General features: G+C 36.7%; 1 protein-coding gene across 2 annotated transcripts in view; it reads left to right on the top strand.

The window, feature by feature from the left end:
- The window catches only part of CDYL (chromodomain Y like), a 105965-nt gene that overhangs the window by 31299 nt on the left and 49494 nt on the right, over nucleotides 1–25172 (top strand). For both annotated transcript variants that reach the window (XM_026114899.2, XM_026114898.2), the window contains exon 2: nucleotides 17641–18307. In XM_026114899.2, the coding sequence (XP_025970684.1) occupies nucleotides 17641–18307 (667 nt within the window). The remainder of the gene's footprint in view (nucleotides 1–17640; nucleotides 18308–25172) is intronic.

The following is a 25172-nucleotide window of genomic DNA, read 5'->3' as shown; positions in this document are numbered from 1 at the left end:
CTATTTTATGTAGAAAAAGAACTTACTTTTGTCTGTTTTCAAAATATTGTTTTTAAAAGAGTTCACTAGGCATCCCCTTATGGGTGGCTGTTTTGGTTTTTTTTGGTTATGGGAATTCTAGGAAATGTTTGCTATTCATTTTCTCATTCATGATTTCATATACCTCTAATCTTAACATCATTCTTTTCTTTCCCAGACTGAAAAGTCAGTTTGTCTAGTTTCCTTTTCTTTGGAAACAGCTAAATATTTCTGATCATTTTTGTTAGCTGTAATCCTCTGATATATCAAAAAGGGTGAAGAGAGAACTGCATATCCCTTTGTCATGTGAATAGTATTCAGGTTTATACCATGCAATACTTGAGGAATTCAAGCAAACTTCAAGAAATTCATTAATTGCATTTTGGGACTTTCTAGACTGGAGAAAAGAGATTTAGTCCCCAAGGTTCTAAGTTTTCCAGTTTGTGATGAGTTGATTAAACAAGGAGGACTTGATGGCAGTGGGAAGTATAAAAGAGATGGTGCATTAGAAAAGATTTTTCTGGAGGCAGACTAAAATGGTTGGAAAATTGATAAGACAAAAGCAAACTCAGGAGGCCACCTGTCCCCTTCAGGATCTGTGTAGAGGCTTTGAGATGTAAAGCTTGTTTCAGCAGAGAATTCTGTTATACATGAGGAGTAGCTTGGCTCAACATACTGATCCTTATAAAAAAAAAAAGTTCAAAAAGGAAGCCTCACTGAGTACCATCTTCTTTTAGGAAGAAAAATTGTGATCTCCTCCTCCTCTCCCCCCCCCCCCCCTTCAAATAATGCCTTGAGGATTATTTTCATTATCAGGGCATATTAAGCCCTTACTAATTTTTCTAATTTCCAAACTGAAATAATATGTGAAGTGCTTAGCAAAATAATGTTGTCTCTATTTAAAAAAAAAAAAAAAAAAAGTGTTCACTTTAATCCATGCAATCTCTCAGCTGTTTGTAGTACAGTTACTGTTCCCAAACAGGTGTTCAATATATAGAATATTTAAATTAGACCAAAAGCTTTGGTTTTGCCTTAGTTATGTGTACAATTTCACTGACAGGTCTCAAATTATTATTTTTATACACTATATGCTCTAGAAAAGAAGTTACTGTCTCATTCTTTGTTTATGAAATAGATGAAGTCTCTAATGGGTATGTGGAAAATCAGTAGGCTTAACCATATAATATGTACTGGCATCTATTTTCCCTTTTATTATGTCTTTTCATATTTAAAGTGAGTTGAAATATGCACTGTAACAGTGAATGCTTTTTTTACTTAAGAGGTGTTTTTATTATGTAGCATCTTAGCATTTTTCTCCCTTTTCAATTGAAAAACTTGATATCCAAACTATGACCATAAAAAGAATGTAAAATGTCAATTTACATAAAATTAGCTTTGCATTTCAACATTAATGTTATTTAGAGATGCCTATACAGAGAAATTGGCATCAGGGAATAGTGTCAACAGTGGGGAGTTACTCTTCCATAATAGTCACTGCCTCACAACACACTTTTCTGCAGAAGTAATTCCAGTCAGTTTCTCTGCATAAACACGCCCTTAAATTTAGGGAATGCTTTGCAAGACATATTATGTTGGTCTTCCAGACTTCTAAAATTGGTAATCCTTGCCTGCATAAAGTACAAATTATTTAGAAGCAAGTCACTCAATTCCAGGAAATTGCATTATACTTACTTTGTCATAGTACAGTTACAGTAACATGGAAAATACAAGTATGTTTTGCTTTCAAACCGTAACTCAAAGAAATGATGAGTTGCATTATCCCTATTCATTTGTCTTTATTCCTACCATTGCTGCTGCATAACTATATTGCATCCAAAGAATTTATACTGCAGGCTCCTTGCAGAATAGTCCATCTGTTTCTATAAAGTGTCATGTTTTTTAAAGTCTTTTTGTATTCATCTTTAAAAATAGATAACTTTTCTTACAGGTGCTGCTAATGAATCTAGTCATATGTTTGTAATGGCCAGAATCACATGTGTATTCAAAATAGCTGGTGATTAAATTGAATACATTTTTAACCCATACTTTAAAAAAGACTTTTGCCTGCATTCAGAACATTTCAAGCTCTTTTGTGATAGTTTTTGATCATATTCTTAATACTTTAGCACAGTAAAGTATAACTAGTGCTACACAGAACAGAATTAATTTTTTTTTTACAGTTACTTAATTTGACTAAAAGAATTGATACTGTTACCATTACAGTGGTGCTGCTGTAAGCAGAATTGAAGCTCTAAAATAAGTGCACAAATTTAGATGCAATCCAAAGCAGTAATGAATTTTTAAAGAGCTTTCTTGGAAACTGTGTCCAAACTGCTGCACCTTGTCATGTAGTTCATGAGCCTGCATTTTCTGGTCCTTGCTACTTGAGTAACAAAAAGGTTCTATTTTTTTCCCTTGCTGCTATTATTATTACTACTGATCAGTCACCAGGATGCATTCTCTGATTAACTTCAAATTTTGACTTTAAGAGTATGCTTTATACTATATTAAGGGAAATTAGTCATGCCATCAATGTGAGGAAGATTTTTCCAATCTGAAATTTCACATACCCAGAGGCCTTAGGTCAAGTTGGTTCTTCTTTCCTTCAACTTTTTCTTTTCTTTTCTTTTAAAATGTGTTTTTCTTTTTTCTTTTTCTTTTTTTTTTTAAAAGGCATGCCACCTATTCTTCTTTTCTCAGGGAGTCTAAGATTTATTTACTTGTTTTTTCTCAACAGACTAGGTGGTCTTGAAAAAATTGCCCTATTTTCCCAATTATAATTTATAAAAATTAATATCTTTGTTTCATATTCTATTGAATCTGGGATAGCTTGGCGATGTTATTGTAGTGAACATACCTGATCCCTTCCTTCCCCACAAACTGGTATGAACTAAATTGGTGGATGGATCCACCTGAAAATGAATTTATCAGAAACATTTTTTTTCAGCTGATCTGGTTTATTGTGTAAGCATATGCTTGCATGATGGAAGTGGATCAGGGCAGAAGAAAGTAGGTGGAGAAACAGTGGTAGTTAGTTTTGCTGGAATAAAGAGAAAGTGGAATTATAGTGGAAGTTCCTGCAGTTCAGTAGCAGCATGTGTTATGTGGGTTTGTAATGGAGACAAGGGAAACAACCCAGAGTCCCCTCAACCCAAACAAAGTTGGAGGCAGGGAAGCTAGCTGAAGGAATGTGTTATCTTTAGAAATTGTTTTGAAGAGTGAGTATTGAGCTTATATGCATGAAAAGAATTACAAATTGTATATAAATAAGATATTCAGATAATTAATTACATAATCAAGAATTCTGGAAGACTAATCAATTACTTTTTGTAGTATACTTCGGAAAGTCTATGAGTTAAAACCTTTGCTTCATGCTTGCTTATGTTTTTCTTTCCTTGTTTTTGAATTGTTTTAAGTTAGTGAGGACGATATCACTGTTTTGAAGAGTCCATCTGCTTCAGAAGCTTTTTTACCTGAAGCCTTTAATCCTTTGTTTTATGACATGAATCTTTTCACAGTAATCAAATATTATGTGGTGGCAAAACAAAGAATTAAGACATTATCTCTTCTTCCACGTATTCTTTACCTGACTGCATGTTTAAAGAAGAAATTCTGCGTTCTAACAAGTAAAACAGAAGTAAAAGGGAAAACATCCCAATCCAGAAAACAAGAAAAATATTTTTGTGAGGAACATATGTTTGTACTCTTCATAAATTCTAAAGGATTATATAAAAACTTTTATTTTTGCTATGTAGGCATACAATCATTTTAAATTGTCATCTCATGTTTAGAAATAGTTATTCAAGGGTCAGACTGGAATCTTCATTCAAAGCCTAAAAAAAAAGTGCATGACTGCTTCTACTGCAGAAATGCTTTTAAGTTGAGTATTTTTTTAAAAAATGGAGATTGAGATGCCAGTTTCTGAATGAACTGAATCTTCTTGACACCTCTAGAATTCTGTGACATGTTACTGGAGGAAGGCAAAAGGGAAGTGGAGCAGACTTCTCTGTAGTCCTAAAGGATAGATTCCTGAATGTGAAATTGCATCTGTGTTTCCAGTATTTAGAAACAGTGAGTATCCCTTCTGAAGAGAAATCTAGGAGAAAACATTTTTTACTTTTAAAGGTGTTTTTGTGTTTGTGTGTATGTGATCTTAGGGACTGTCCATGGTCCCTTATCTTAGAAAGGGACTTTTTCCTCTCTACCGGTCTATGGCAGGATATGGAAAAAGATGCATTTTTCCAGACAAACTACTGTTAGAGCACATATTTATTTTGTGGAGTTTGTTTTGGATTGGTTTTGGAGCTTAACATTATGGGAGTGACGGGCCTTTTGTTAGCGTAATACATGTATTGGAAGCAATATAAGCTTTCTTCTGCTATTAACCTTAATCTAGCAATGGTTTTATCTGCTTTCTGAAACATTGTTCCGTAAGTTATGCAGGTTCGCTGTTATGCCTTCACAGCTTTCAAAGTGCCAGGATTCTATCTAGGTCAAGGTATCCAGTCTGCAATCTGTATCACCATTCCTCCCCTGAAAATCAGATTCATGAGTGTTTCCATTTCCCTAAGAGGGTTTTTTCCAAGGCAGCATATGTTTACAGTAGAGTGTTTACTTCTACTATTTTAAATTAGACCATCAGTTTGGATAAAGGGTATTTTGATAGTGTGATGGGCAATCCATTGACATCATCAAATAGACTTATCAGCACTTGGATCTAACAACTGTGAATAGGCTATATTTTGAAGAAGGGTGATATGTGTATGTATGTGAAAAGGGAGGGAGACTGAGAATTCAGAATACTGTCACAAATTACAGAGGCTGTTGTAATAAAGTGCAGAAAGTTCTCACTTAAAAATGTTAGACTTAAAAAAAAATCATTAAAAGCTGCAAGTGACTTTAGATAAATTTAGTTAGATAAGGTTAGGAGAAAGAAGGTGAAGTGACTGACCATGGAATTATGCTTTGTATCTCTATCTACTGTCAATAAGATGTTAATTGAAAATGTTTTTAACTATTGCTGATTACTGGGGGAGAAGTTACTTTTGTGCTATGCAAGTGAAATATAAATATAAAATTAAATTGCTGTTATTCTCTTTATCAAAGGATTTTGAGCCAGTTCCGAAGGATGAAAATGGGAAAATCTGGAATTAATAAAAAATTTTTCAAGACTTTCTTAAACTAATAGCTCAAATTAAGGTCTGCTGACTGCATTTAAAATATGCGCAGGCATTATTACATGAGAATGAAATGCTCATGTTTTATGTGGGTGGGAGGGGAATGCCTCAAACACTGAAAAAGTATCCATATCTGCTGAAAATATAGAAAAATATCCTTCTCTGCAACACAGCACACAGTAGTTTGTTTATAAGTATTTTTGTAGTAATGATAGAAGATTGACGGATTGCTTTATGTGATGTCTCAGAGGGGGAAAAAACTTAAATGCAAGTGGAAAAGGAAATTTGGATTCTTAAAAGGTAACTCTTGATTACTTCATTCCTGGGGTCAGAATTTAACAAATGGTAGTGCCATGCTATTTCAGTCTGAACAAAGATTTCAACCATGATTTTTGTTAGGAGAGGGCTCTGGCTTTCCTCAGACTTTAAAGAGCGTTGGCAGAACCCACAGAACAAATAGTTTAAGTTTCTTTAATATTGGCAATGGGATGTTGAAGGACAAAATTTTTAGGTGTTTCTACCAAGAGTACAATGCTACAGGGCCACCTTTGAGACAATGTTCTCCAGACCCAGATAATGGGCAAGAAGAAGTGTGGATAACAACTAACATTATTATTTTTATCATCATCAGATTCTGGAAATTGAGTATTTTTTCCCTGATCTTACATCCTGATTCAGAGGATGTTAAATAAAAGATTCTTCTGAAGGAGGTTTTTATATCTATATTGCTTCAGAAATTCTTTTTAACCATGTAATAGAAAAAGTGCTTCTAGCTTTTTTTTTTCTTTTAATACTTAAATTACAGAAAAGTGAGTAGGAGAGCTATCTAAACACAAGCTGCTATTACTGAACTTGCCGTTTTCCAAGCCTAAAACACCTCACTTCTGCTATTTCTGTTGTCATGGTCAAAACATGAGGGATTTTGAGATGGGACAACACATTTTATCTGCTAACAACAGGATGATTAGTTTAATTTCTAGTGTCTGTTATTTTTAACGTTCACGTATGAACTAACGGTGGATAGGATCAGTAAACAGCCAGGACTAACACAGTATGTATTTTCAAAAGACAGAAGAAAATCTTAGCGGCATCGGTTTGTAATATTCAGTGTAATGTGTTATGTTTAATGAGTAGTAAATTGATATTTAGGAGTATGTCATGCTTAAAGCCCTAGATACATTTCAGGACAGACATAGTTATTAGAAGCGTATTTTCACATACATTATGCCAACAGGGGTTAAATGTATGTTAATTACGGCAATATAAGGCAGGCCAATTTTATTTTCAATTGACTCATTTATTCACTTATTTTTACAAATGTCTACATTGTAAGAACGTTCTAGAACTTCCTAGTTATTACAAATAAACATTAAAAATTTGCAGACTGGAAGAATCTTTACCAAGCACAGTTGCCAGCTATATTTGTATCCCCCAGCCCAATACAAAAGACAATGAAAGTGGGAGAGTGGAGCCCTGAAAGCTGCTGTTGCCTTAGATACAAAATGAGAATTTTGGTTTAGACTAAAAGCTAGGGAGATGTGAAGAGAGTCGAGATTTAAACCAGAGAAATGGCTATTCCCAGGTGATAGTTCGTGGGAAGAGAGATTGTCTACCAATAAATGCCCCAGGGAAAGAAAGCAGAGACAGCTGTGCAGGGTGGGGTTCGTTGATAAGGGGGTATTTCCACATCACCAGTTTTCCAGGATAGGATTAGATCAAGTGCTGAGAGAAGTCATGTATCAGGCAGAGTGACTGGGAACCCACAGTTCTGTAGCTTGTTCATCTAGGATGTGTCGGAATTGAGGTCAGGAATACAGAAAAAGCTGGTAAAGAATGTTCCTCTTAAATGTGATCTAGAATTGTTTTGTGTGTTTTTCTGTGTTTGAAATCCAAAATGCAGTCATGGTCTTGTATCCAGAAGCTTGAATTACATCTTGCTGAAATCACTTTAACTCTGTGTTTATCCTAAACTTATGTGGCAAGGGTGGGAGGAGTCCATGAGAAGCCTGTAACTGTGAGTTATTCTGTCTTCTCAAATAGATTCCAAAGAAAGCTGTCTTTAATCGTCTTTGTAGAGGACAAGCACCTCAGAACTTCTAAGAGAGAAAAGCAAAAAGGGAGTGCTACCTGCCAAGCTGCTAAGGGCTGATAGGAGGTCTGGTGTCCCTTATTACAGAGGCTTGGTCAAGAGATCTCTAATAGCAGACTTGTATCACTGTCCCTTCTGCAAGCAGTAGGCTGCTGAAAGGCATCATTTGTTTCTCATACATTAAAGTATTATTGTAGATTTAAGTGGAGTTTGATAATTTAACCACAGTTCCCTTTTCAAGTGACCTGTACTTCTTTCCTTCTTTCTCCTCTTCTGTGCTGTAGTTACCACTTCTGAAGTTTACCTAGCCGTAACGAAAGTATATAGATGCTTTCTCTAGCTTATTTGGAATACAGTAGGTCCGTGGTTGTGCTATGAGCTGTTCTCCCCTTAATGCACTCCTTAGAGAAAATATTTTGAATTTTTATCAGTCACTTGCTTTTAGAGAGTCTTTGTAATTGAGCACTGTTTAACGTTCAGTGTCTCCTGCTTTGAAAGCAAATGTCTGCAGTCTCGATGCTTAACGTTGATGAATTCTTCATCTGCTACTGTATTATTCTAGTTGCATGATAAAGTGACTATTTCTGTTGGCATTATCTTTTAAGTGAATACTAGTCAAGCTGTTGAAACTCTTACTGTGAGGTAGCTTTAATGTGTTACTACTTTTTCCCAAACCATCACACCCTGAAACATGGGCATATTTGACTGAAAGAGTTGTCTGTGTTTTATGTTGCCATAGTCACCAATAATAAATACACTTTCTAGTTTCCCATATTTTGTTTTTCTTTGGGATAATATTGGTTGCAACAAGTCTGAGGCTTGTCCTTTTCATGGCTACAGTCAAGAGATACCAGCAGCAGGATTTGACAATTACAGATGGAATATTGGCCCTTGAAATAAAAGGTCGAGAATTTGCTTTCTGGGTTATAGCTGTTACTAATGAATTTAAGATGGAAAGAATTTCCTTTGGGAATTCTATGTGTGGGTGATGCTGAGATCTTCTGGTAACTCGTGATGAGAAAATTTTGATAACTTAATGAGAATAACGTAGTAATGCTTATGCAATAGCTTCGACTGCCCAGAATGCACATCTTAAATGAAATGCTAGTGATTTTATTAGTTTCCTTTGATCAAGACCTTTGCTGCTACTTACTTCGAAAGGAAGAAACAGTGCATGTTTGGTAACAATAACTTGTTGCAGGAGTTTGTTTATATCTAGTAGTTGGTTTTACATACATTTTAATAAATTTTCAGGTATTTTCATTCTGCTTTTGTGAATGATATTTATAAGATTTGTAAATAGAAGAGTCAAGAAAAGTGAGTTGATGAGTAAGATTTTTCTAACCATTTGTATGATAGCTAGATTTCTATAATTAAGGTAAGGCAATTGATAAAAATTCTGCAGTAGGCTTTAACTCGTACCACTACAACTTACTGTGATTTTTTTCTATGTAAATTGTAACTGGAAAGATCTGTGGTGCTGGCATTCTAGCCAGCCACATCAATCATCAGTGGTGACTTGTGAGTAAGTAAATTTTGGACAAACTGTTTCTCGAGTAAATTAGTTCTCTAAAGCACAGTTACTGTGTTACTGGCTACTTCTCCTCCTCCCTCACAATGTTTCTCTTGTGGCCTCCATGGAAAAGGCTTCCAAAGATCTTTTTTTCTGATTACGATTAGTATTTTTATATTGAACATAAAGAAATTACATGCACAGTGATGGTCAGATTTTTGAATGTATGAGGCATAAAACTTCATGAAGTGCCTTTTCAGGAAGTTACTGTGCAGCCTCGGTATGGCACATGGCACAGCTATGGTTCTCTGGAACCATTTGTGTTGATGAGAATGCAGTTATTAAATTGTCTATTGCCTTTGTTAAGACTATAGGGGGATATCAGTCACAATGTTGATGATGAATTACAAGCTTGACTGAGAAACTTGTATTTTTATAGGCTACTTGATTAGAAATTTATGCCGTGGATGAATTAAAATTTTAATTATGAGCTATAGGCCAGAATATTAATTGAATGTTGCAGATAGCCACAAAGTTAGCTCTTGTATAGCTTGTATTCAGGAATTCTAAAAGAATGGACAGTCTTCAATCAAAATAAAGCTGGGGCTGGGGGAAGAGAGAGAAAATGTAGAAGTATGGAAGAGTGCCACAGGTGTGCTGGCAAGGGGAAAGTAAACTTGTGATCTTGTGGCATAAAGGGATAATGTGATCTTGGGTGAATAAAAATGGAAACATTAATTAGCAAAAAAAGTAGAGACTTTGCCTGTGTATATGGTATTGGTGAAACCAATACTAGAATGCTGCGATGTAACTATGATGTGAACTTTCTAATTAGGTAATGGAAATGTGAAGAGTTTGCAAAGAAACTATTGGAAAGCTCAAGCAAAAGCATTCTAATAGGAGAACTAAAGCTCAGCCCTCTTCATTTATGAAAGCAGACTTGATAGGTGACCTGCCTACAGTGACTTTGCAGAATAGTATGAGGACAGGATGCTAGGTAATTAGGCACTTTTCAGTGGTGGAGAGGAAAGCCTAACGAGCAGCAACGACCAGAAGCTGAATCCAAACAAATTTAACTAAGAAGTAGGACACAGATTTTTAACAATAACAGAAACTAAACTGTTGAAACCAAGTATCAGATGAATATGAATTTTGATTCTTTTAAGACAGTATCCTTCTGGAAGATAACTTGCATTTGAGCAAGATATTAGAAATGGTAGAAAGTTAATAACAAATAAAATGATCAGGTTCCTTCTGGCCTTAAAGTGGTGTCAACCAAAGAAAATCTGTGGTATTATAGCAAGATGTCATATATAGCCTCATGAATTCAATTTATGGGTTTCTCTTTTGCTGGTATTGTTTTCTTATTCACAAGTACTGATTTTGGCAAACTTCCATTGCCACACAAGTTAGTGGAAAAGCAAGAGCATCATTAATACTAGCATAATACATAAGTAAATATAATTAACAAATTTTTGTCATAAGTGACAGATACATCGAGGTTTGCTTTATGAAGTCTTGAGAGATTTCTATATTGAACAAAAAGTCTTTGCAGCAACCAAACGGCAAATACATCATAAGCTAAATGTCTTCCATGAATGTCTCATTGAACATCTCAAATAATGAGTACTTTTTCAATAATGATGGCACATTAGCGCATAAGTTTTTATATGAAAATGGACAGATATATGAAAGTTTTGGCATTTATATAACTTGTCCAGTTATACTTCAGCCACAGTAACTTTTTGTTTCTTGGTCTAGGTGGCTGTCTCGTTCTGTTAGCAATTTCTCGAGTCAGCTGTATATCAGATTTTTACATAGCTTTAAAAAGAGTCACCATCTCTGAAAGTTTTTTTAACTGCAGCTAGTTCATATAGTGCTGCTTTGACTTGTCCTAGGCTGTGTAAAGACAAATGTGACTGTAACTAAAGAACTACTAAAATTATGACTGAAGAATAAGACTAGAAGTTGAACAGTTTATGAAGGGAAAAGATGTTTTTTGTTCTGAAAGTTTATTTCATAGTCTTTGTTAGCAGTTACATCTTCACAGCAGTTTTCAATTTATCCCTTCAGTATTTTACAGACTATGCATACATATACATACACTTCAATAAAGGTGGATATGTTTTAAAAACTCGCAACAAATACTCCTTAGAGTCAATGACTACATTTCAACAAGACCAGATGTTTGTGACCTTGAAATTAAGGGAGCTTAGTTAGTTTTGCTACTTTTGAAGGCTGAATCCTCCAGATGTGTTAAAATTCTGAGAGACTTGAAAATTAAGGATTTGGGGTTTTTTGTTGTTCTTGTTTTTGTTTTTTATGTGTATGATAAAATTTGGGGCTTCTTGCTACAGAAATCCAATATTCTGATTTGATAACTGAGGCAGATGGAGCGGTAGGCACAGGCGAGACCTGAAGATGAGAGAGACACTGGCTGGAGCAAGCATTAATTGAGTGTGTATTGTTGCATCTAGAGTAATGAACCTCTTCCAGTAGGTGGAGGAAAGGTGAAGGGGAAACTGTTTTCAGGAGAAATAGTTAATGCCACTTTTAAATGTGGAGTATAGAACACTAGTGACTTCACTCAATCCCTGTTGTCTCATGATTGAAGCAACTAATTTTTCAGAGATCTAAACCAAACATTTACTGGTCAGGCCTGTTTCTGGATTGCCTTGATGTTTCTTAACCTTGGTCCTAGAAGTGTTAAAATCCTCTAGTCTGTTGTCTTTTTTAGTGTTATTACAATCTCTAGCAGTAAAATAACTCAAACTGTTCTGTTGTTAATCCCTTGTCCCAGGTGTAGGTGTCCTTGAAACCATTTCTCCTCTTGCTTCCGGAATCAAATTCATATCTTGAAACAATCAGTTGATCTACTTGTTTTCCCCATGAAATATTCTCTAAATTGTAAAACTGATTCAATTTGTGAGAGTTTGCCAAATGTTTCTAACTGTCCTGTACAGAAACATTGACATTTATTATCTTTATGAAATTTCCCCATACTAAAGGTTCCAATTTGTTGTGTTGATATGTCAGGTTGAGATCAAGTATATTAGTATCTTGATTTTGTTATTTAGTTATTTTGACATGGTGGTTTAGCTTTTGAGAGGAGGATTGAGATATACAGTTTCTTTATTGCACTGCTGGTATGGAGGACCACAGAAAGTATAACTGGAGTTTAGCTTTTGTCTGACTCCTGTTCACATGCACAAATCAGTCCCAACTTTATTGCACAAGCTGCTTCTTCAGGACGCTGGGAGGATGAGGCTGTAACGCTCCCAGCACTGGATCGAAAAGGACAGCGGCTGGCGGTTGTAAAGTGTTGATCTTGCGTAAACGCATCCTGCTGATCCTGGTTGCCAGAAGAGACACTTGTGGGTTAACTTTGTATTGGCGTGCCTTAAGCCGGATCAGGTTTTATCTGTCTTCCTAGAGCTGTCATAAAAGTAGCACAAAAGCTGTATCATGTGCTGCAGCTAACTTGACAGAAAGGCAATAGTCTGGCCATATCTAATGGGTATTTATTTTATACAGCTCCGAGTTCCAGGACAACGTGTATAATACGGATGGAGCCATGGCCTGAGCTTCCCGCGCTGCAGACGTCTGCTCTAGTTGTGCCATGAGGATGCAGCAGCTCAGTTTACAACAGTTCATCGACTGTTAATCCAATCACTCTGTTCTGCTAATCAAATCAGTCAGCTCCAGGGGTATGTGGCAGCAGGGTTACATGTGCTCCCAGACAGATGCAAAGGGAGTAAGTTGAATCTTGGTGCAAGCTGCAGGGAAGATGAACTCTAGGATTTATACTGTATTCTAGTATTTTTTTCTTTAATGGTGTTGACTGGAACTTAAACCATGCAGTACTGTGGTTTTGGTATTCTGAACATATATTTGTTAAGCAGCTTTTAAACTTACCTGCTGGTGCTACCTGTAGCGAGCAGTGTTTCCACCTGGTGTTAAGTCATATGCTATTGGAAGTATTGTCCTTTCTGATTAAATGTGTGCATTAAAAGATTTTAATGTACATTTTGCACACTTTGGGATATATTTTGCAGACATAGTCAAAAAGTAGTTTGATGATTAACTGTTTTCCCCAAATGATTTTCTCCTTTTACTTTAAGCAAAGTTTGGCCCTAAACTCTTTTGAAGTGGTGTCTGCTGCGATGTATCAGTTGTGTATTTTTTATGTAGAATGCATTTATCTTATTTACAATAAGAAGCAGTATTCAAAATGTTTATCATTGACTTCTACAAGATTTCAATAGAAGAAATAAGCAGTCAGCAGTGTTTATGAATGACTTTGATTATTAAGGCCCCATTTGTATACAGGATTGCTTCTAATTTAGTTCAGGACAACTGTTCACATGTAGCACAAGTAAACGTGCAAGACTTGCACTTATTCTAGCTCGAGTCACTGAATTAAGGAAAGTCTACATCAGTAATTCGGTGCAATAGTAGCAAATCAGTAGATTGAAGCGGTTGATCCTGAGGCCCCTACGTATACAGCATTATTATTTTTGACTAGATTTAGTGGAGCCTCTTGGGTTTGAATATCCACGCCACATGTGTGTTGAAGTTGTTCAGAGCCGTCACTTGTTTGGACCCGCGTGTCTGCCTTAGGATTGAAGCATGTTCTGTGTATCTGAAGCACCATTTCCAGTTAAGTTTTCTTCAGAAAGAATTCAGATCATGTGTACAAAAAACAGTCTGTGAGCAAAACCATTGCACAGCAAGTGGGAAGGGAGGGACGGGGGGGAATCATTTGCTTCTAAATTGCACTATTGTTCTGAACCAAAACACTAATGTAAGCATGGCCTTCAGCTAACAGAACAAGGCCTTCTGGTATATTTTACAGACAACAGATAGACTATGAAGTCAAATAGATTCTATTCCGTTAACCTTAAATTAATTTAGTCTGGCATAAATGTGAGGACAGAGAGGAACACTGTGGGAATGGAAAATGGATTTATGATAAGCAAGGCAGTACCTCTTCAATATTTACTTACCTACTTATATGCTTATTTTGCTCATTCTGTTTGAGGTTTGTTTTTTTTTTTTTTTTTTTTTTTTTTCCTCCCATATGGGGACAACTTTACCTCTTATCTTTCTCAAGTCTTTAATTAAAGTATGATAGACATATGTACAGTATGCCTTAGAGTTCACAAATGTGCCCCAAAACACAATCTCTTTTAGACTCTGAGACCATCGTTTTGAATTTCATCCTCGCTTTAATTGACTTGAACTAAAGATCTTTCTTCTTAGGTTAAGATTACAAGTTCTTTTTCAGACTGTAACAGAACGAAGAGGTTACTTTACCAGTCCTGCTCATAGGTGTTTGTTTGTCCTTGCTGAACATAATAGTCCTCTTAGATGTGTCAGAAATACTGCATATGTGGCTGCTCTCCAAACCAGTTATTTCAGGATGCCTACATTAGCTCAGGTATTCTTAATATCTAAGCCAGGTCACTTTGACATTAGGGAATAATTACAGAAGAAGTTATGCTGGCAGATGGGGAGGAGCTGCTGTCTCTGAGCACAGGACAGGGAGGAGCATTTGCAGATGGGCTAGAAGTGGTACTCTTTTCCCTGGCGCAGATTTAGCCAAACAGCCCATTTGACTGCAACCGTATCATGTTATTGTCCTTTTTTTTTTTTTTTTTTTTTTGAAGTGTAAGTGCTGTGTATTTTGTTAATAAAAGTAATTGAAATCAAAGTATCTGTTTCTTCAGAGAGAGAAAGCAAACACTAACCAATTCTCACTACATTCTTGGAAGGAAGGAGGATTTACCATTTTACAGAAAAGCTCAAGTATAATTGTTATATTTGGGATTGTAATTTGGGCACTGTTGGATCACACCTCCGAGTAGTGTGTTGCTTTTCTGTTTGATTTGCTGTTGGCTGGTTGAGGTTTTTGAACATCATTGATCAATACCCCAGGTGGGGAAAGCGATCATTTAATAAGTTTATTTAAACTAGGATACGTACCTTTTGCCATCCAATTTTTTTGCCTGATAACTTTCTTCCACACTTGTTCTATCTTTCCTTTTTACATCATTTTCTTTTTTGGTTCTTCCACTGCACTTGAAAAATGAACATTAGCAGCAAATCCTGGCAGTACAGAACCTTTTAAAATTAAAAATAAGTATTACCCTGTGGCAGAAGGCAGTGGACACTGCAGAAATGGTAGCTGACAAGAACTAGTTGTCACCAGTATTTCTGGCATGATCACCACTAAGGATGCAGTCTTGCTCTTACCCTGGTGCTTAGGGGCACTCTGCCAGTTCTTAACTCCCTAAAATAACTCGTCATAGGATCAGAAAAGCACCATCTTTATCATTAGCAAAAGAGAAATAAGCACTAGTCTAGGATCACTAACTCGGTGTACGTTATGGAAGCATGAGAGTCTTCCCTTCCCGAATCTGGAAGAGAAACACTTCTGTGGCTGTTATGATCAACAAAAGTGTCTCAGCGGAATATTCCTGAGCAATTTTTCAAGTAATCCTAGGGAAGCTAGACTAATCAAGTTGAGGCAATTGAAGATGTCCATCACTAAAATTCTAAAGCCATGTGATAAATTGTGTATCACAGCTTAATTGCTATCATTTTTGTATTGTAAATAAGAGAAATAAGATGTCTTCAAGAAGACCTAAACAAAATCTTTTTTTTAATCACAAAGAGCAATGTCAAAGTAGATTTTGCTGCATGCTTGGACAATACGGCTAAATATAATAGTTTCCCACATGCATTTCCATTTGTGCTATAAATCATCTGGTTAGGAATAAATTTTTACATCCCCTATCCTAGAGTTCATCTGTTATCTCTGCAAGTTGTCTGGTTTTTTTGGATGAGAAGAATGGCTTCGTACTTTAAGAAGACATGTCCTTAATGGGTGGCCATCCACTATTAAAACATATCAGCAGAACTTTGTGTCTGACAATAGATGCAGTTTGTTAAGATTTCTTAATAGAAAATACAACTATCTGCTAGTAGCCAAGATCTTTCTCTGAGATTCATATTTAAGAACTCTATTTTAGAAGAGCAAGAGGGGGAAAGAGATCATGGCAGTAAATGCCTTTTTTTTTTTTTTTTTTTTTCCTCCTTCCCTTGACAATATAATTTCAGGTTTCTGATTCATGAATGTCTTTAATGTTTCTGACTTAATACTCTAAGATCTTTTTAGTCAGTGTCTATTAAAAAAATTTTGAAGGCTTATTCCTTCATGGTGACTATTTTATTTGGGGTAGTGTTTTTAAGATGTTCTTAAATATAGTTTCATGAAAAAAATAATAGTTCCTTGTAATCTTTTTCTAGCTATATGTTTTTCAGAAGTCAGTAACACTATTAAAAAGTGCAATGGCAGAATAAAAGTAGTTTTACTTTATTTTAACATTTTGTATATTAAATATCTGGGCAATTTATACTGTATTACTCTGTTTAAAGTATGTTGAGTTAGCAGTAACATACACTTGAGTAACAAGGTAAAGGTGGAGCTAGTCTGACAGTTTTGCTCTGTGTGTTTTAAGACCTAGGCAAACAGAACTCTGCAGCATCCTAATGATAGGATAGCATGGTAAACACCTGCAAGCTATCACATCAAGTTCCAGGATGTATAGTTACATTGCTGCTGTGGTTAAAATAATAATGAAATCTGAATTAAATTTTGAATTCACTGTTGAAAACCGAGATATACCTAGGATAATATCTGAAGATTATTATATGTGATCATTGTTTACGCCGATGCTCTTTGCTCATACAGGAGAAAGCGCTGGGATTAGGAGTTAACTTAATAAGCAGTAGGTTCCCACCACCATCTTTTTTTTTTTTTTTTTTTTTTTTTTTTAAATAACTGAAAAGAAGACAGAAATGGGAAGGTAAGCTGTATTAATCCTGTAGCTGAAATGAAGCGGGCTGGAGAGTTTAGTGAAAGGAGCAGTTTAGGTAGGAAAGGTGAAATGATAAGAAGTGGTAATCCTAAGACTGCACTTGCATCTCTCTTCTGCAGAGGAATTCCCTTCCTGTGGGGCTAGTGCAAGTGGTGTGAGTTCTGGATGCGCCTCCGTCTGTGCAGCTGCTGCTGTCTGCCCTGTCCGATTTACCCCAGTGCCTGGATTCCTCTAGCCTGTGGGTCCCACATGCAGTTGTAGCATGTTCATGCTTGATACTTGTGACATAAATATCATCTCTATTTGCAAATAAGTGAGGCGTAGTAATTTGTTCAAGTATGTGTATCAAAGACTCTGGCCAAAACAAGTTCTCTGTTTTCACAAGTAGAATGGCCTCTGAAAAATTTTGTTTGCCCCGATTTCTGAACTGTACAGTATTTTCCCTGGTAACCAAAGAACAGCTCAGTATAAGCAAGAAGTTCTCACATATGCCTTAGGCTAATTAAATTATTCAAACAATATCAAACTCATAAGTTTTGTGAGGTAAACAAACTATGTTTATACAGCATATTTAAACATGCTCTCTATATTTGCAGAGTGAAATCCTATCCCTGTTGCAGTTGGTGTGAAAGCTTTTTGGGGCCAGTGCTTCACCCTAATTGTCAACTGTGATATGTCACAATCAGACTCTTGTGCACGCAAAATATTTACTGAAGAATAATTTTGTTATTTTAGAACATCTTGTATTAGATGGAAGTAATCACGAAGTTTAAAAAGATGCATTTCCAGTCAGCAGTGAAAGACTGTAAGCTATGGAGCTACTATATGGAAGTACAGAACTACAACAATATTTTTAAATTTATCTACACTTGAAAATAATTTGTGTGAAGTTGCTTACTTGACTTACATTTATTTTTATACATCTACCCATATCTAACCCTTCATTTTCCTTTTTAACAGGTAGAAGGAATTGTTGACAAGAGGAAAAACAAGAAGGGAAAAACGGAGTATTTGGTGCGATGGAAAGGATATGACAGTGAAGATGATACTTGGGAGCCAGAACAGCACCTTGTTAATTGTGAGGAATATATACATGAATTTAACAGACGTCACAATGAAAAGCAAAAAGAAAGCACGTTAACCAGGACAAACAGGACCTCTCCAAATAATGCCAGAAAACAAATTTCTAGATCTACCAATAGTTCTTTTTCAAAGACATCCACTAAATCTTTAGTTATGGGTAAAGACCATGAGTCAAAAAATAATCAACTTTTTACTGCCACCCAGAAGTTCCGGAAAAACAGTTCACCATCTCTTTCTGGCAGGAAAAATATGGACCTTGCAAAATCGGGTATTAAAATCCTAGTGCCCAAAAGTCCAATTAAAAGCCGGACAACAGTTGATGGCTTCCAGAATGAAAGCCCTGATAAAATGGACCACATTGAACAGGATCAAGAAGATTCTGTAGCACCAGAAGTAGCAGCAGAAAAACCAGTGGGAGCTTTATTAGGACCTGGTGCAGAGCGTGCTAGGATGGGGAGCCGACCAAGGATACATCCATTAGTGCCACAATTACCAGTGCCAGTAACAGCCACAATTGCATCAGCATTAACAATAAATGGAAAAGGTAAGTGTACAAATTGGTCGTTTTTATGTAGATTTTTCATTTGACTGATCTTTTTTGCTGTTCTGATGCAGACAAATTACCCACTGTTTCATCCATGTTAAACCAAGTCTGGAGACTTTCACAACTTTATTTTGCATAACTATATGACTGAACCATTTAGAATTTTGCCAGCTTTTCCTTTCCTCGCAGAGCGATCGGTATTTGTGTTTTCAGAATCACCATAAGATGCATCTGTGTTTGACTTGACATTGTGTGGTACACATACTCAGTGTACCATTTCTAAAGATTATGGCATTGCTTTAAGTTTCTCTAAATAGGTCAAAGACTCAAATTTGTCACGTATATTGAAAACAAAAATGATAGGAACAGATGAATGAAAGGAGTCAGGATTCTTCATAACACTTTATGCATCTATTTTGTTACAAAATATTGCCTGGAGTAAACCTGTGAGAATGATATTGCTTAGAAAATAAAGTTATTACATCTTGTTTCAGTGAAAATTTGAGCTAGTTGTGTAGCTGCATATATGCCTTCTGTCTGAACTGAATTCTGTCTTCATTATATTTCATTATATTCATATTTTGTTGTTTATACTCTTCCTTTTAATTGAGAGCTTTATTTAGGTTTAATGCCTGGCTTTCTAATATCTCAGTAGATTACAGTTCATTCAAGTTGTACTGTAAAATTTGTAACACCACAAAAACCTGAACTGCTTTTGTGGGAGGAAACTGTTCGTTCTTTTTCCCCTAATCTGAAATCCTCATTTGAGACTTCATGTTCATCATTCTGATCCCTCAAACCTTTGTTCTTTCATGGCAGACCCAGGTTGTTGTGTAGTCATAGATGTTCTTGTAATCATGCTTCTGAGGTTACTTTTTCAAGTGTAATATTGCATCTGCAGACAAAATGCAGGAAGTAGTATCTGCAGGTATGCTTTTGATGATGGCTTGCTGGAAAAATTGCTTGAAAACCAAAGACTGGGCCTGCCAAAAAGCACACTTAGAGACAACCTAAGTAAGCACAAAAATATGCCGAAGACTTTGTGAGAGTTTGTGCGGGGTGCCCCACTATGGCTTATGTTCAGATTTTCTGAAAAACGGGCTGTAGCAGGCGAGGTTGAAAAGCAGTGGACAAGGGAGGAATGCTCTCCTGGAGCTGCAGTGTCAGGTCATAGACCAACCCATTATGCTGCAGATGAACCAGGTAACCATGGTAATGCACACACTGATGCCAGGAATATCTCTGCCTTTGCATGGGCTAAAGAAGGAATGTAAATCTCAGAGGATGTAAACAAAGCTGGAGGGGAAAACGCAGGAGATGACAGACTGTAAGTTTTCTGAGTAGCTGAGGTAGATGACTGTGCTCACACGTGTGATGATTTTGTAATAATTAATACAGGTTTTGGAATATGGTGGTATTCCCAATGAAGTGATTGGTAGCACTGCCTTCGACATACTATTTTTTGCCACATGGGAAAAAAAAGTAATTGGGAAACAAAGGACCTTCCTGGGTCACTAACCACAAATGATTAAATCATTCCCACTGATCTTCTGTTCTGGTAATATTGGTACAACTAGGGCCCAGTTACGGTGCATCAAGTAGAAGTGAAAAGACCCATACTGGAAAGACAGTGACGCATAAAGTATTATCTGAGGTGCATATGCCTTACGTGTCATGGAGATGTTACTACTCCCTCAATGGCCACCACCTCCTTCTGCTTTCCTTAGACATTTGTCTAGCCATTTTTCTAGCTCTTTCATATATTTTCAGTGGACCTAAGGTATAAGTCCCAAAAAAAAGAATAGCCAAGGAGATGGTCACGATACGTGGTTACCCAAAGATATGCAGGGTGTTTCCACATTGTATCTGCTGCTGGAGGGACTTCTGTTCAAGTAAACTAACAGAGACTTTGCCTCTGTGTCCTCACACAGCACTGGCAACCCCCAAACTAAGCTGTGCAGTTTGCTGGGAAATAAAAACTGTATCTCCAAATTTATTACAGATTGCAGACAATCATCTGCAACTTTCTTGGGGTAATTTCTTGATAGTAATTCTCCGATTATAAAACTTGGAAACAAAGTTACAGAAGAAGAATACTTTGCAGACCTAAATTATACCAGACATGGGTCTGCTTGCCTAGCTGCTTAGGATTTCTCTGACAGACGTGTTTGCCATGGAAGCGTGGGGCCCAGCTCAGCAGTTCTGGATTTCCAGAGCGGACCTTTATCTAGAGGGAAGCCAAGAGGCACCCCTCCTTCCTAGAGCTAGCCTGTCCATGGCGCTTCCTGAGCTGACATGTTCTCTATCTGTTTTTTGAAACTGCACTCTTCTCTTCGCTGTTTGCATTTTTAACTTCACGCTGCTATTCAGTAAAATGTAGTAAATAGGTCCTTCCCTTCCTCCCCTTGCAGTTCAGAATCCCGTTTTGTTCCTTATTCAGGACACTCCTTCCGTTTTAAATCAACACCTCCTCACGTTTTCAACACTGTCAACACTTCAGGGACTATATATCATGAAAAGTATTTATTGTACAGAGATTTCATCAGATTCATACCCTCATCGTTAGCTCTTCATACGCACCAGATCTGACATATTATAGTAATACAGATGATAGATCTGGCATTTGGAACACTCTTTCCAAACTTCCCACCTCCTCCACATACACCTTCTGTTAACTTTGAGAGTTCCTACTTCCACATGGAGGGTGCTGTCAGGAAGACAAAAGCATGTTTTGAAAAACAACTTATTACTTGTGTTGGTTTAGGAAATTTTTATCAAAACATTTTTTGTTGGGAAAAATACAATTAGTCAAAACAGCAATTGTTAATTGGAAAGGATAGTTTTGAAACTTCGAGAAAAGTATGCACTTCAAAATATTTAGACAACTTTTTAAATTATAGCTGATTTAGACATTGATTTTTAAAATATTGGAAAGAATCATTTAAAACTTTACAAGAAAAGCAGTTACTAATTTTTGGATTATTGCAATGAATGCTTCTGAACTATGTGAACTGTGTTGGTTGTGTACTCCTAATTCAGGACAGTAAAGCTCTTCATAGCTTAGTCTGTTCTGTATGTGTGTGTTCTTTCTAGCCTAGATTTTTTTTTTATTATTTCATTTTTCTTCAGAGTACACAAGAGGGGGAAAAAAAGCTTGTATGCATAGGAAAATCCCATCTTCATGACTGGAATTACTATTAAATATTAGTATTAATGTAGCACCTAGTCATGTTTTTCATGAGACAAGGTTGCATGATGGAGCTCTTGCTCCCAAGTTCATGTGGTCTCAGACAAAACAACCAGCAAAAAATGGTACAGATGTGCAGGGTATCAGGGAATAAAATAACAGTAATGTTTGCTTTAGGAGTTGGTGGTTTCAGCACACTAATATCTTGCTGCTGGCAAAAGCATATTTTTAATTTACACATTTTCAGTACAACCATCTGTTTTTTTAAAACTTTAAAACGTTTAAAAACTCCAGTTTGAAAATGGAGTTGGAGTGAAACATTACACAAGTCTCAAAGGTTGTTATGTAGAAGAAATGAGAGTTGGTCACTGAATAAACTTTGCTATGGTTCCAATTTTTCAAAAGATGTTGTCATCAGCTGTTACCACAAGTGAATAGAAGTGATCCTTAAATGGATTAATGAAACGGAAAAACAACCACAAGGAACTGATATGTTGTGGAAATCATTAGAAAAGACTTAAACGGGACCTCCTTTTGTACCTAGAAGCAATGCATGTTCCTGAAAATCAGACAAGACAAGAAGTGACCTCATCACAACAGAAGGTTGTGGTGCATTTGAAGTTTTGGAAAGCTTCCTTCATCAGAGTTGAATTAAAAGTTAATATGAAATTTTATTGTAAGCCTTTTAAGTGTATTACACTCCACATAAATATCCAGGGAAGTGCCAATTAATAGGAGTACACAAAAAGTGAAACGCGAAAGGGAATCTGTGACTCACACAAGCCTGGAGAGTTGTCATGTCCTTTTTAGAAAGGGCTAAAACACTGGAGCAATTGCCAGCTGAATAAAAACCACAGAGCCTGTCGGGAGAACCTCTACAAGGCAGCTACAATGTGCCAAGCAATGGAATTCACTTAGTTTAAGGTGAAGTTTTGTAGAAAGTGGGCAATGTCCAGTACGTGGATATAATTAAGAATAAATTCCATGAAAAGAGAGACTTTTGGGGTAGAAAGGCCTTTGAAGTATAAAGCAAGAAAAGCATATCTAGCTATACATTTGTTGTCATAATTGGAACAAGGCAGACTGGTGACTGACACATGGGAAAAGAAGAAATGTAGTAAACTACATTGCTTTGCTGGAGTAGACAAGCACCAGCAGTGTGTGCAGTGGCATTAGCTTCCTCCTCCTTGTGCGTATTAGTTCAGATGAATAACTTGCAGGAGCAGTAGGCTATCTGACAATAAAAGATGATTAGAATATATCAATGTAATTAAAAAAAAAAAAAAAAGACTAACAGTGCTGTGTGCAGGCCCTTGTTCAGCTGGACACAATGATATAAGCACCAAAAGAAAAGCTAGGCAGGGGGACAAAACTGTTTGAACTTCAGTTCTGTTTGTTACCTCTTCTCTCCCTTACCCAGAGCAGTTTGTGAGATTAAAAACACAGATTTTGAAAACAAAATTCCACACTAACACTAAAGGAAAATAGTACCTATTATTTGGCTAAGTGTCTAATGTCTTTAGCCTCAGCAGGAACCAAGCAAGTGTAGAAGCACTTGTGGAGCCGGCTGGAGATGGGGAGGAAGGCAGTGCATTCTCAATGCAATGCTGAGCGGAGCAGAAAGGAATTGGGCAGTCTCCTGTGCCTTAGGGCCGGGGGAGCTGAGGCCTGTGGCCATAACGCCTGACCTTTCCTGTAGGTGGGCATGAAGCCGATCCTAGCAGTGAGTAGTCTATGTAGCTGTTGGTAATGGCAGCAGCCAGGTGCGGTGGCTCTCTTTGCTGAGTGACTGAGCTGACTGCATGCACGGTACGTTTTTGAGCTCCAATTTTCCGGTAAGTCCCTGAGCTGTTGCAGTACAGCAATTTGTCTGGTCTGCTGCCTGTTTTTAAAGGCATCTTGGGAAAGAGAATGGCAAAGAGCAGGCTGCTTGAATTGTTCTTCTGACAGCAGTCAAGTTTTCCCAGGTTCCCAGTTTCTTTTGCTCCCACCCTTTTTGTGCATTAAAATAGGGGAAGGCAAAGTGAGGCCACACAAAAAATGGCCTCTAGAAAAGTCTGCTGTTTCCAGCATAACTCATTCAGGTCACCTACAATAGCATAGTGGTCAAGAAAGGTATGCAGTGTGAATCAAATTAATCCTCCTGGTGGATCACACATTATGCATACAACCCTCCCATAAAGCAAAAGTAAGAGGAAAGCTGCAGAAGCTCATTGCTTGGGAAATTACAGTGGATAGTACAGCTAAAAGAAAACTAGGATTATGTGTTACAGGTTCTTTTTCAGATTTCTTTTTAGAATTCTGGAAGGACAGAAGCTGCTTTGAGCCCTCCTTTTATTTGTTTTTCTTGGTAGTAAAGTGTTATTCCAAAAAAAGCCTTCAAAACAGGAACTTCCTTTTTCAGTATGTTTGTACGTTGCACTTGGATGGTGATTTGATATCTACTGAGTGATCTGGAAAGCAACCAAGTATTTTTATTAGTGCAAACAGGCGCCTATGAAATGGATTAAAAACCCTTTGTAAAGCCACGCTAGCTTTTGAGATTATTTGTTAACGTTTTTGTCAAATACATCCGAGTCTATTTTTGTGTGTTTTCTATTGCATATGCATTTAGCAAACAACTAATTCAGAGCAAAACAGTTTTCATTTAGCCAACCATAAAGACATCTTTGTGTTTTTACTTCAGAAGTTACATTTTGCTTAGAACCTGCTCTTTAGCGTTCACATTATTCCTCCCATTAGGCACTATATTGCAACATTGTAACCTACCATCAAATTTTATTTCTATGTTACTCTGTTAAGTCATTTTGAACTTCTTCAGCATCTCTTTAATATTCTGAAATGTTGCCAATTTCTTTTTATCTGTATTTTCTGGCTTAATGTACATGCAAAAGCCTGAAGTAATATGGTAGACTGGATGGTCAGTATTGTGTGGAAAACCTGGTCAGTTATTCCATGATAACTGATCAACTCTCTCCTCCCTCCCTCCCCCCATTGCTTATGCAGTTTCTAGTATAGATTATTATTGCTTTACATCTTGGTCCAGGATGGAGAACTTCTTGTGAAGGGCTGCATTGGCTTATGTCAATATACTATCATAATAACAATACAGGGTTTGAGGGCAGGGTTGCTTGAGTTTTAAGGCGGTTTTCTTGAGAACGTGAGCTGTAAGTGACTGCTTGCTTTCTCTGCCATCTTCTGCTACTTTTGGACAGAGGTGCTTCATAATTGGATGACATATTTGTGTGTTTGAAGAGTGTTGGCATACAGTTTTTGATAGAGCTAAACTGATCTAAAAGCTAGCTATTTTGAAAAGAAAAAACCTTCCAGTGTTTCCCCACACCCAGTTTATAATATGGCCTAATTGTTCCTTTAAGGACAGACTTACTTTTATTAGCTTTCTGGAAGTGACAGTGCCGGAGAGGTTATGTCCCTGGGGCAGGAGAGGGGGAGACAGACTCACTCACTCTTTTTTCCTTGTTTTAATTCAGTCCGTGAAAAAGCCTTAACAGTAACTCTAGGTATAAATTAAAAAAAAATGCATTAAAAAGGGAAAGTTCTCAAGAAATACTCACTTTGGACATAAAATCCTCAACTTAAGTTGCTAGAAAAACTCCTACTGATTTCGCCAGAAATTGTGTTGCATCTCCAGGACCAGTGGTTAACATAATGCTATTA

Source organism: Dromaius novaehollandiae, chromosome 2, assembly GCF_036370855.1.
Source record: "Dromaius novaehollandiae isolate bDroNov1 chromosome 2, bDroNov1.hap1, whole genome shotgun sequence".
Classification (NCBI taxonomy): domain Eukaryota; kingdom Metazoa; phylum Chordata; class Aves; order Casuariiformes; family Dromaiidae; genus Dromaius; species Dromaius novaehollandiae.
The sequence above is the reverse complement of the archived record's forward strand: the minus strand, read 5'-3'. Positions and strand labels throughout refer to the sequence as shown.